This window comes from Lissotriton helveticus, chromosome 10, assembly GCF_964261635.1.
Source record: "Lissotriton helveticus chromosome 10, aLisHel1.1, whole genome shotgun sequence".
In the NCBI taxonomy this organism is placed as follows: Eukaryota; Metazoa; Chordata; class Amphibia; order Caudata; family Salamandridae; genus Lissotriton; species Lissotriton helveticus.
In genome coordinates, this window is record NC_136071.1 from 599,716,822 (window position 1) to 599,728,897 (window position 12,076).

At 40.0% G+C, this 12,076-nt stretch overlaps 1 protein-coding gene across 1 annotated transcript in view; it reads right to left on the bottom strand.

Annotated features, from left to right (window-relative positions):
- Positions 1-12,076, bottom strand: part of CREBBP (CREB binding lysine acetyltransferase) — a 1,783,742-nt gene that overhangs the window by 1,505,019 nt on the left and 266,647 nt on the right. Inside the window, exons 4-5 of the mRNA XM_078663125.1 lie at positions 6,127-6,370; positions 1,798-1,911 (exon numbers count right to left, since the gene is read on the bottom strand). Coding sequence (XP_078519251.1) covers positions 1,798-1,911; positions 6,127-6,370 — 358 coding nt within the window. The remainder of the gene's footprint in view (positions 1-1,797; positions 1,912-6,126; positions 6,371-12,076) is intronic.

Consider the following 12,076-nt stretch of genomic DNA (forward strand, 5'->3'; position numbering starts at 1 on the left):
CTGCTATTTTTTTTCTCTTTCCATTTATGATGCTGTGTTCTTAGGCGCCGAGAAACCCTTCTTGGGTAGCTGTTTGCGCCATATAAGTTTAAAAAATAAAATAAAAAATAAAAATGTACCCTCGGACGGTAATCTAAATTAAACACTGTATATAGCCACTAGCATATTGGACAACATGCTCTTCCAACCTTAAATTAAGAATCTACTTAAGAACCTTTTTTCACTGTAAAATAATTGATATCTTCCAGTAACATTTATATGGACCACAATTTCCTTAACCCAATCAATGACCTAAATGTACCCAAAATTCTGTCGTTCAAGACAAGAATAGATGTAACTTGCCCCTAAATTACAGAAACTGTCAAACTAGTAATATGAAAAAGTTATTCAACAATGCAAGATGCCATTTCAGGACATTAAAGACAAAGTAACTATAAAACCCAAGAACTCCTTAGGTCAGAAGCATGAATGAAAATATACATCAAAACAAAATTCCCCTGTAGACACACACTACTACAAATCCCAGGTTATGGGAGCAGGGAAGCAGGATGCACACAGAAGTAAGCCTAAATCCACACAGTCAAAGTACTATTAAATAACTACAGTCAACATAAGTACCCCTCCAAGACAAAGACTACCAATAAAGATTATCCACTGGTTACTACATGTACAGAACGAGACCAAAAGGTTTCTATGGAATAACCTAGTATCACTCCTGTAAACCACATAGAATCGAAACACCTTCAAAATAGATTTTTTTTTTCCAGTAGTACATGTTGCCGCAATTAAAAGAGCTGTTTTGAAAATTGAACGTATACAAAAACTATGACAGAATTACAACTGAGACAATGTGAATGCAAACTTTGATTCAGGATAATAAATGAGAGATATATGAACACATGGAACTTTTTGCACATACGTATAGCAAATAGGCAATGCTTTTTCCATATCATTTACAATTTAAAGATGTGACTAAGAATGTAGTGGCTTGGTTTCTACAATCATCTGAAAAACTAATAGCCTAGACTGTATGATCTCTCAATGGTTATTAAAAAAATATATACAGTGATTTACAAACCCATTCTAATTTATATGATTAATGCGCATTAATTCATTCTTTGTTCACAAAACAAGGAGAATCCAGCAAGAGGCCTTTCTATAGGCAAATGGGGCTCTGCCTTCCCCCTGCTTTATAAGAACCCATACCCATGCTGTATAAAACTGTTGCTGAAAGGGACAGCACAGTTTTCCCAGCCTTTCTGGCTTCAGCATATTAGGCTATGTTGTCCCGATTTTCTTAGCTTTCCTTTAAAGCAAGGTTTGTGAAAGAGTTGTTAAAGCAAAAGATTATTTCTAGTGACCACTTCTTTTTTTTAAAACTTTTTTTTAAAGTAAACAGCTAAAAATTGCCAATAAAGTCTCTCCTACAACGTTCCAAAACATTCCTACTCTATAATTCACTGCTCAAGACTAATAATGAAGCTCATGAAGAAGAACGGAGGTGAAAAGCACTGGAAACACTCGGAAAGGTAAACACTGAACACTAATAGTAATGTGAGCCATAAAAGGGTTTACCAGTACTAACCAACTGTACCAATGGAGTCTTCCACGACGGTATATAATGGGGAAAATGATAATGATTATTCTTACCTTTTGTTGAGGAGCCCCATTTGAACATATGAAACAGAATCGAAGAATGTAACTATAGCAAAAGAGCACTTTCACAACTCAATTTATCTGTTTCTCCAGTACTTATCACTAAAGGGAGAAATGTCTATACAGAGGATGTAAACTTACGTTGTTGGTTCCTCTTGTCACTTGCATTCTTCAATGGCAGACAAACAGGACAATCATGACGAGTGCAATTCTTCCAGTGGGAGATGATTTGTCGTGATGAGGCGCAGTGGGCAACTGTGACCAAAAAGCAAGTAGCAATAGTGAACCTGTATTCCGTTTTTCCAAACATTTATAATGAGAAGACATACATGTGGATACCAGGAGACAAAATCGCTTATACATTTAGAATTTCTTCAAGCCAGGTGATAAGGTCAACTTCTATGGCCTTTGTTGTATTTCATGATCTCTTCTAACTCATGTTACCTAAAAATGAGGCATAAGCAATACTTTACATGTTTTCTATTGTCAGGCGCAAATCACTTGATGGTACTATTCTCATCTTCTAAACTATAGCAACATTCTGGGTTCACTTACTTTCTTTGTTTCAGTTTGTAAGCAAGTTATTTCATAGATATTATTTTATAAGCATACTCAGAATTTCAAGTCTTGAATGGAAAGCACTAGGAAAAACGTCAGCAGGTTGAATAGCTGGATACCTAGTACCAAGTAATATTCTCTCGGCAGAGCAAGGAGTAAGGTTTGAAAACATACATGCCTGTCATTGTACCCCTTAACCAGCCATATTTTAAGGTCCATCTGGGCCCAAAGAGTACAGAAAACACAGACACCAGGAAAGGTAGGTGTGTGTGTGTGTGTGTGTGTGTGTGTGTACACAGGAGTTTGGCTGACGATCTGAGTGTACTGGCCTTTGTCTGGCTGTGTGTGTACTGGCATTTAGTAGGCGATGTGTGTGGACTGGTGCTAGTCTGGCGGTGTATGTGTGGACTAGCGATTGTCTGACAGTGTATGTAGACTGGGGCTTGGCTGGTGGTGTTCATGGACAGGTGATTGGCTTGCGATGTGCATGGACGGGTGGTGTGTTGGTGGCTGGTAGCCAGTATGTCTACTAACTTGCTTGAGATGTGTTTAGTCAGTTGTCTGATTACGTGGGTGCTTGGTGGTGTGATTGGTGTGTTAGTCCTGTTGGCATGAGAGCGATGAGCCCTCGAATGGTGATGTTTGTAAATGTAAGTGCTGTACTGTTTTAGGGCAGCAGTTGGCAGTGTGAATGAACTATAAAGCTGTTGGTGCCTTGCCGTGGCTTTACAGTTCACAAGCAGTCTATCAGTGGTTCTCTGATCTGATGTTGAAATCATTAATACATTTTGAAGATCTAATTTAGTAAAGTCATTGGTAAATAAAGCTTTTTTTATGAAACATTTACTTACCCTCATGTCAAATCAAATCAGTATGCCTGTGACGGACTACAGGATGGGTGTTTAATAATGTTTTGGTGTTTTTTGCTTTTTGCTATCAGTGCATAATCTCTGTGGTGAACACCTTCTGCCCTCACATCTTTTTGGAAATTGGTCACTAAGGGATTAATATGATGTACGTTTTGTGTGGTTCACACAAGTTTTACTAACCCAGAAGCCCTTGTAAACTTGATTTACTGCCAAAAAACATTAATCCTCACATTTCTGTGTGGGACAACTGTTGGGTGATTGGGTTGGCACCCATTTTCTACCCCCTACCATTCCTCCAGGTCTATCGATATAAATGCTACCTCACTTGTGTGGGTGAGTCAAGTGCCCGTGACAGGGAAGGGCCCAAAAAGTATTGTGGAGACATAAAATGTATTAATTACAAAATGGCCTGGTTTTGCAAAAGGGGCACCTGTGTTTTTGGTCCTGGGCTTGGTGACAAACTAAGGAAACCTACCAAACCCAGACATGTCTGAAAACTAGACACCCTGGGGAGTGTAGGGAGGTGTGGCTTGTGTGGATCCCTCAAAGTTTTCTTACCCAGAATCCCCGGCAAACCTCACAATTAGCTACAATGTCATTTTCCTCCCATTTCTGTGTGGGAAAGTTGTGGGATTACCTGACCAACGCGAATTTCCTAGCAGCCAGCGTTCCTCCAGGTCTCCTGATAAAAATGCTACCTCACTTCTGTGGGTGGGTTAAGTCTCCGTGACAAGGAAGTTCCCAAAAACTATTGCGGAGATATCAAAATGACCGATTAGAAAACTACCTGGTATTTCAAAGGGAGCAACTGCGATTTTGGTCCCAGACTTGGCGGGCATCTAGGAAAACCTACCAAACCCAGGCATTTATGAAAACTAGACACCCGGGGGAGTCCAGGGAGGTGTGGCTTGCGCACAACCCCTAACGTTTTCTTATCCAGAAGACACTGCAAAGATGTAATGGTGAATAAAACACTATTTGTTTCCGTGCATTTCTTTGAAGTAAACTACAGGATTCAAACACTCCCTTTAAGAAGACATTGCCACAAGATGTTTTGTGTCTAGGTTGATATTAATTTTTCATTGTCTGACGTCTGTTAGTTGGGGTCCCTCATCAGTGTGTGCCTAATCTTGTAATTGTCAACGATCAACATCAAAACATGAAGAGGTTTCCGGATGTGCAACTTTTTGTTGATGTGAAAGACAGCAGGCTTCTTAGTGCATCTGTTTGTGGTGAGTGTCTCTCATTGAGGTTGAGATTTTCAGCATGCATGGGTGTTTCTAAATCTTCCTTACATAGGGGTGTTGTCCACCTTTTGAAGCGATTCCTTTTCTTGGAGTTGAGCCAATCAACTCCAGGCCAGCCTGCTGTGCCTATATATATCAGTGTGAATTTGACTCTTTTGCACTAGAAAGTGTTTAAGAGGCCTAGGGCTTCCTTCCCATATAAGTATGAGCCCTTTCATGTGTAGGATATCAGCTCCACTTCTTCTTATCCACATCAATATTGTCAAACAGCTCAATGTGTTTGCATAAGCTCCAATTTTGCCAACTCTGAAAAATCTTCCACAAGAACACAAATCTCAAAATTACATAAATCATTTCAAAATATTGTTTATATTCAGTGTTTTCCCTGTAGTTTTAACATTAGCATTCATTTTAGAAATGTAAACTTACATTTTTGGCAAAAAACACTTTTTAGTTTGCAATTCTATACTTGAAGAGCATATAACTAATAAGCAACAAAGGAGCAGTCAGATACCAGCTATGTTGCCTGGAGCTGGTCTCACTGTACCATAAGTCATAACTACTTAAAACTGCAACAACCGCGTGGAAGACTACCTGGAGAAACTTTCTTCTATAGGGGAGGGTCAAAGATCCATTGCAGCCATGCAAATATGGATGCAACTTTATAACGGTTCTATCATATACCATTTCGTTTTTTTAAGTCAGTTTTTAACTAGTAGATGTAGTGTGACCCAGAATGAAGGTACACCACCGCAGTTGAGAGATAATTTCTTATTGCAGCAGGATCATCTCAAACATGAGGCACCGTTTTGTAGAGCAAGGTAATATGTGGGGGGTCTAGTTAAGACCAAATTAAGGAAACAAGAAAAATGGCATGAGAATATGGAATTGGTATCTTATTAGACGCTGCACTATGCATTTGTTTATGACATATTACATTCAATTTGCAATTAGAAGGGCAAGATAAATAAGGGACTGGTCTGTATTCACTAGTTCTTCAAACCCAATGCCTCCCTATCCAGGCTCACTAATTTACATATGACACCACATCGCTACATGCACTTTATCATATTCCTGCAATACAGACCCATGGTTTAAACTAAGCAACATCCTATCACAGTTACCGGAAATTTCACTTAAAGGGATAATAGCAGAAACGATACCAAGATCATATACTCTCTACACTCAAAACCACAAGTTTACACTACAAATATATCTAGAAATGCAAGAAAAGGAGCATATGGTAAGAGTAAAAAGGTTCATAAAGTCCCTAAAGATGTACGGTGTGTCAGAAGCAACACCCATCTATGTTTTACTATTTTCATCAGATTTTGTTTGTTTAATATTTTTAACAAGTGTCTATTTGGACAAATATTGAAGACTCGTGAATTTCATATCGGCCATTGAACTACATTTAAGAGATTCGAAATATTGGCCACTATCTTCTGCAAGGTCAAGACAAACTAGAACTTGTTGTGGAAAAATAAGGTGAAATGAATAAGAAAACACACAGACAGCTGTTAAAAAGATGTTAAGAAGAGCAATTTAAGATGTTTCTGGGCACATTAGGGTGCATTCTATATGACTTGCCTTGCACAATAACTTATAGCAGGAAAAACCTCTGGCAGGGGAATTATTCCTGCTGGAATCAACTACTGCTTTAGAAGGGACTAAAAACTATCAGCTATAGCTAATCACCCAATGGTACTAATATCAGACTATTGCAAATGGGAAACCTTTCAAGTGAAACAAATGCTTAAGTAAAATTAACCATCAATTTCATATTAGTGACTTACCTTGACAAGCTTTGCCTGCCTGACAATGAGTCATATGGTTGAGGACATTCTTCATGGTGCGGCAATGGGGGAGAGAACAGTCTCGCACCTCTCCATTTGCCTGTTCTCGTCGCTGACACTTGTGAGCATGAAGCAGTAGAACCAGCTGCTGCTGTATAAGTTTTCGTTTCTCTGGGTCAGCAGTAGGCCCTGTTCCTATTGATGGTGTTGTTCCAAGGCCCACTTGTTGTACCTGGGGTTGCATCTGAGAAAAAGAGATGGCCTGTTTACATACAATCAAGTTGATCTAAAGCTAAAAAAGTACAAGGGAATGCACTATCACCTCTAAGTTATCTACTCAAACTGACTGAAGAAACTATGAACTCTTTACAAGCTTAACCAAACGCACCCACTGGTCCACCCACGCTATAGCCTACAGTGTTTTTCTAAGAGATTATTTCTTGGTATAGTGCATCTATTTCCCACCAACAGTCCAGTTATTCAAAGTTTAAGACTATTAACAGTGTCACAAAGGAGAAACGTAAACTCCATTAAGACATAAGGTGGGCAAAGTCAGTTGTTGACCCATGTCCAAAAACCTTTCCTCCCCAGCTCCTCTTTCCTTTTGTTTAAGAGGCCTTTTGTAAGCTCCCTTAAAGTCTTCAGTTTGTAAATGATACAGTCACCCAGACCGGTTTTGCAGTCCTAATCTCATGCATGCTGATCCAAACAATGTCAAACTACCTTCTATTTCAAACATATGAAGGATCGCTTCTGAATACATCCCATTTAGAAATTTGTACAGGTGGAAGCATTGTTGCAATCATCCTTTTTCTTCTAATCTGGGCTGGCTGCTGTCCACTTTTTAAATTATTTTTTATTCCATAGTTTCAATGACAATGTCAGGGGTTTGGTCAGAAAGAGCAGCGAATGTTACTTTTCAAGTCAACATGACACACAGTAGTTCATATTCTCTTTCTAACCTTTTGACAATTCAAAAAGTAACCAAATGGCACAAACCTTTAATTTTTCTATAACAGTTAGGGAATCTATATATTTATTATATTTTATATAGATTATATTTATAACATAAATCACCGATTGATTTTTCCTAGTTGTATTACCATGATAATTGTAAAGAAATTGGTTATTTCTTCCTTAACGTTCACTCGTAAAAAAAAGGTTATCAGAAGTCTGCGTAACTCTTCTGGTGGCCACTTGACTATTAGGGTGAACTAGGGATCTATAAAAAGCCATTTGCAAGGCAGAAACATAGCATTTATGCTGGACGCACCCAATCAAATACAGGCATTACACATGATCTTCCTCATGGGACAGTTCTTTTGTCTGTCTAAATGGAAAATATTTAAAGATTGGGAAATTACCCTATTTTGATTATTTGTGTCTCTAGAATATTTAAGTTCTACAAGGAAGGCTTAGCAGTCCATTTTTTAGGATTATTCTGGTACAGCTCCCTTTACTGGGTATCATGAAGGCAAAGACTACGATCTGACAGCATTCACAGCAAGCTCACCAGAACAATTTTAAGTCTCATAAGAAGGGTTCAACTCAATTTGGAAATAGTCTCGCTAGTCTAATCACCACGTTCCCCCTGTCCCCAGCCACTCAGCCAGCAAGGGATCGGCAAAGGCAAATACATGCTCATCTGTTTTCATGCAATTCCTTTAGAGGATTTTTTACTTTTTGTGTGTAGTAGCCTCAAGCACATGGAACCAGAGCCATGGGCAGATACTGGCCACAGTAGGAAAGGACATTTCTTTATTGCATGATTTGTTATAAACCCTTGCAGCAATATACAATAACAGATTCATTGCTAGGTGCTTGGCTTTGATATAACATTTTTAAAACATCGTGGAAGCCTAATCTAAAAAGACACGGAGGTCCAATGTAAACAGTTGAAAGTTAAGAAATAAAAGAGACACTAACATAAAAAGCTTGATGCAGAGTCCATGACACACTGGGGATAGTGTTCAGTTTAGGAGGAGGGTTTTGCATCTTCCTAGTGGGGGAGGGGGGACATTGTATAAGAAAACAGTATGGAGTAATAGACTCCGCTGCTTATGCCATGCCTTAATGATGGTTCTAAAACAGGTCTCTAGATCAGTGACCGGGGGTCGGTAATCTAAGTGAGGCAAGGAGGAGTCAGGTTGCCTGCCCGACCATCATGCGCACATCACGCCTCCTCTAGCTTCTCAGTGAAGCGAACCAAAAATCTGACAAAGGCATAGTTTAGTGTGGTATTCAAGGGGACAAGGCACGCTAGCACTGTTCCCCTGCAAGATCTTATGCCACAGTAGATAAAAGCATTGCAAAGTGAATGTTGGCCGCAATTGGGGAGTCCGAGGAGGAAGACACTGGATCTACCTTCATGTTCCACATGCTCCCTAAGGCTGCTTTCCCTAGTTGATTTAATTACGATATACACCAAGCCGAGGTTGGTAGCCTTGCAGGCATCACAGAAAAAACATGTTTCAAATGATAAGCGATGGCTGCTTTTAATCTTTAGACTTTATATATTACAAGACAATGCACTTAAAATATACACAAATTCTGATTTCTTCTTCAACACAGTTGAGCGACAGTATAAGCCTCCATATTATAAAGTCTTCAGTACTTCAAACGTTGACAATCATTTCAGCCAATCATTTAACATTTGCTGTGTCTTTCTTCAATGAGAAAACGGACTATAACAACACTAGATGATTGACAACATTTATTTGCAGGAAAGTAACTACTTATATTCTCATGAAATCATTGTAACATCGAACTGAAAAGCTTAGGGTTCACTTATGACCAACCAATAAATATATAAGTACATGTTATCTCACAACTATTTTAAGAGTTAGCAAATTCAGGAGGTATTTTTCTACAGAATTAACAAAAACAAATTTATATGTAAGAACCACAACACATCTCAAACCATACCTACATCTTTTTTGATGATGCAAAAGTTGAAGGCTGTGTAAATATCTTCATATAGTTCACAAGTACTGATAATGCCAATAGGTCTGACTTATGAATAATAGCACCTCTTCCGTCACTGATGGGCTTAGGCACTTAGTAACTCATCACACACACATTTTCTCATCCTTGCCCTCATACATCCATTCATCAACCCACTGATTAATCCTTGAATTTACCCACTCACCCATCTGCAATAAAACAGACACAAAAACTCAAGCATATGGAAGCTAAAATAAAAAAGGCAGCAATAAGAAAACACATCACCACCTAAACAGGGTGCGGTGCGCATATGTTTGTAATACAAAAATATAACGAAATGAAGTAGTAGGAGGTGGCTGTACTGTACACGTATTGAAGAGAGTATGTAATTGCAACATAGTTGCAACATTGAAAAGCAATTTGTGGGTTGTTTCGAGAGGTGAAAGGAAAATGTTACTTACCCTGTAGACATCTGTTCATGGAATATAGTGCTGTAGATTCACATGCTGTGCATACTCCTGACATCTAGTGTTGGGCCTGGATGTACACAACTTGTTTTTGTTTGAAGAAATCTTTTGGGAAACGAGGTATAGTGACTTCTCCTTCAGTTAGCATTAAACATGAACATAGACTTCATAGTTCGAATGCTTTCCCGCCAGACGGATACAGTTGGCTAAAGTACAATAAAGATGTCCATGCATTAAGAAGAAATGTTAGATGAAGGAAGCTATTTGCAACATCTAAAGACTTTCGGGGAGGAGGGTGCACAAGTGAATCTACAGACCTACTTGCCACAAACCGATGTCTACAAGGGAAGTAACATTTTCCCTTTGTGACATGTGTATCTCTAGATATGCACATAGTGCATAGACTGAAAAGCAGTTTTTCCTCTAAGGCAGTGGCTAACCAAAGCATGTTGTAAAACATTGGAAAAGAGTATGCAAAACAGCGTAACGCACTTCGGCCTGCTGTCTCGCTAGGAATTCCATATTATAGTGTTTAGTTAAAGTTTGCGTTGTGGACCAGATAGCTTTATTAATGTCCGTTAGTGGAATGCTGCCTAAGAAAGGCATTGAGGCTGCCTTTTTATGTGTAGAATGTGGCTTTGGAGGGTTAGGGAGCTAGCTGTCTTTTAGCTTTGGCATAGCAGGCCTGAATACACTTGACTATTCATTGTGCATTTCCTGCTTTTAAAATACCAGTTCCTTTGTATGGTTTCAAGAAGTCCACGAATAGCTGTTGAGTCTTATGAAAGGTGTTTTGCCCTGTCAATGTAGCACATGAGGGATATCTTGACGTCTAATGTCTGAAGTTCCCACTCTGCTACTCAGGTTGGATACAGGAAGAAAACTGACAGTTCTATGGTCTGGTTAAGGTGAAAGAAATACATCACTTTAAGCAGGAATTTTGGATTAGTACTGAGGACTATCTTGTAGATGTGAACCTTCAAAAATTGTTCCTCTAAAGTTAGCGCCTGAATCTAATTTATGTACTCAAGTGAGGCGATGGCAATTACGAAGGCCCCTTTCTAGGACAGAAATTGTAGAATTATCCATTCTAGGAGAAATTGCAGAGAGCAAGAATGAAGGGGCTCACAGTGGGGCCCCATCAGTCTTGTGAGGAATATATTTAGATTCCAAGATGGGACTTTGGGTAGGCTGGGAGGGATAACACTTTTAAGGCCTTCCATGATATCTTTAGTTCTCTAAACAGTGATGAGTGTTTCCTGTTCTGCAAGTATGCTGCCACTGCTGCCAAGTGTTGACAAATAGATGTGTATGAAAGTCCGGAGCAGTGCTAGTACAAGAGGTAGCAGGCAATGACCTGCATTGTTGGCTTTAGGGGATCAATGTGTTTGAGTAGACAGTAGTGAACAAATCTCTTCCCCTTTTTTTGCATAACCGGTTGGGTGTTGGGACGAGGAGCTTCTCTCGGGGTAAATTTAGGTTCCCAGCTCTAGGATTTCAGGAGCCTGCGGGTGTTTGGACGAGGAGCTTCTCTCGGGGTAAATTTAGGTTCCCAGCTCTAGGATTTCAGGAGCCTGCGGGTGTTGGGACGAGGAGCTTCTCTCGGGATAAATTTAGGTTCCCAGCTCTAGGATTTCAGGAGAGGTCTGCCTTAGTTTCAGCACCATGAATGGAAGGACTGGAGGAGGCGGTAAAGCATAGGCAAATATCCCTGACCGGTTCACCCACGGTGCGGTTCCCATGGACTGTAGGATCCTAGAGAAGCTTGGAATCTGGTGTTTAAGCAACTGCAAACGGACCTATGTTGCGAAACCATTCCCAACACCCCTCCCCCTGAAAATTGTGTAACAGGACTTCTGGAAGTGATTCCCACTCGTGGACTTGTTACTGCAAAGCTGTTGTCCACTCAAGGCAAATTCTCCACTAAGAGGTGAACCTCATGGTGTATTGCCCACCGCCAAATATTCTGTGCTAACCTCGACAGTTGGGGCGAGTGTGTGCCCCATTTCTGAAGGTAATACAGATCATTCATGTTATCTAACTTGATCCGGGCTGTTTTCTAATGGATATGGCTGAACAATGCCTCGAGTGCCAACTTAACAGCCAACAACTCCAGGGAGTTTAGGTAAAATGTTTTTTGTAGGGGAGACCGCAGCCCCAGAACTGTGATGTTCTGTAGGTGTGCTTCGCAGTACATGAGGGAATAGTATGTGGTAATGGTCACCTGCAATTTTTGCTGTTCCGCCACTGCCAAGAGTGATGGGTGCTGGTCTTTACCAACACAATCTCTCTACTGACCCTCCGCTTATGACCACTGTTCTGCTAAGCACTCTTGTCGCAGATGCATGTGTAGGCGGCCTGCGATGCTATGGCGAAACAAGAAGCCACCATACCAAGTAGGCGCATGACTACCGAAACAGCTGAGAGTTTGGCTGAAAAAAAGGCAGCAAGGACAGAAAAGCGGGGACTTAAGCGAGACCGAGATAAGCTTTTCCTGTAATCGAGTTTAAGATACCCACTAAAAAGGCTGTACGACGGTA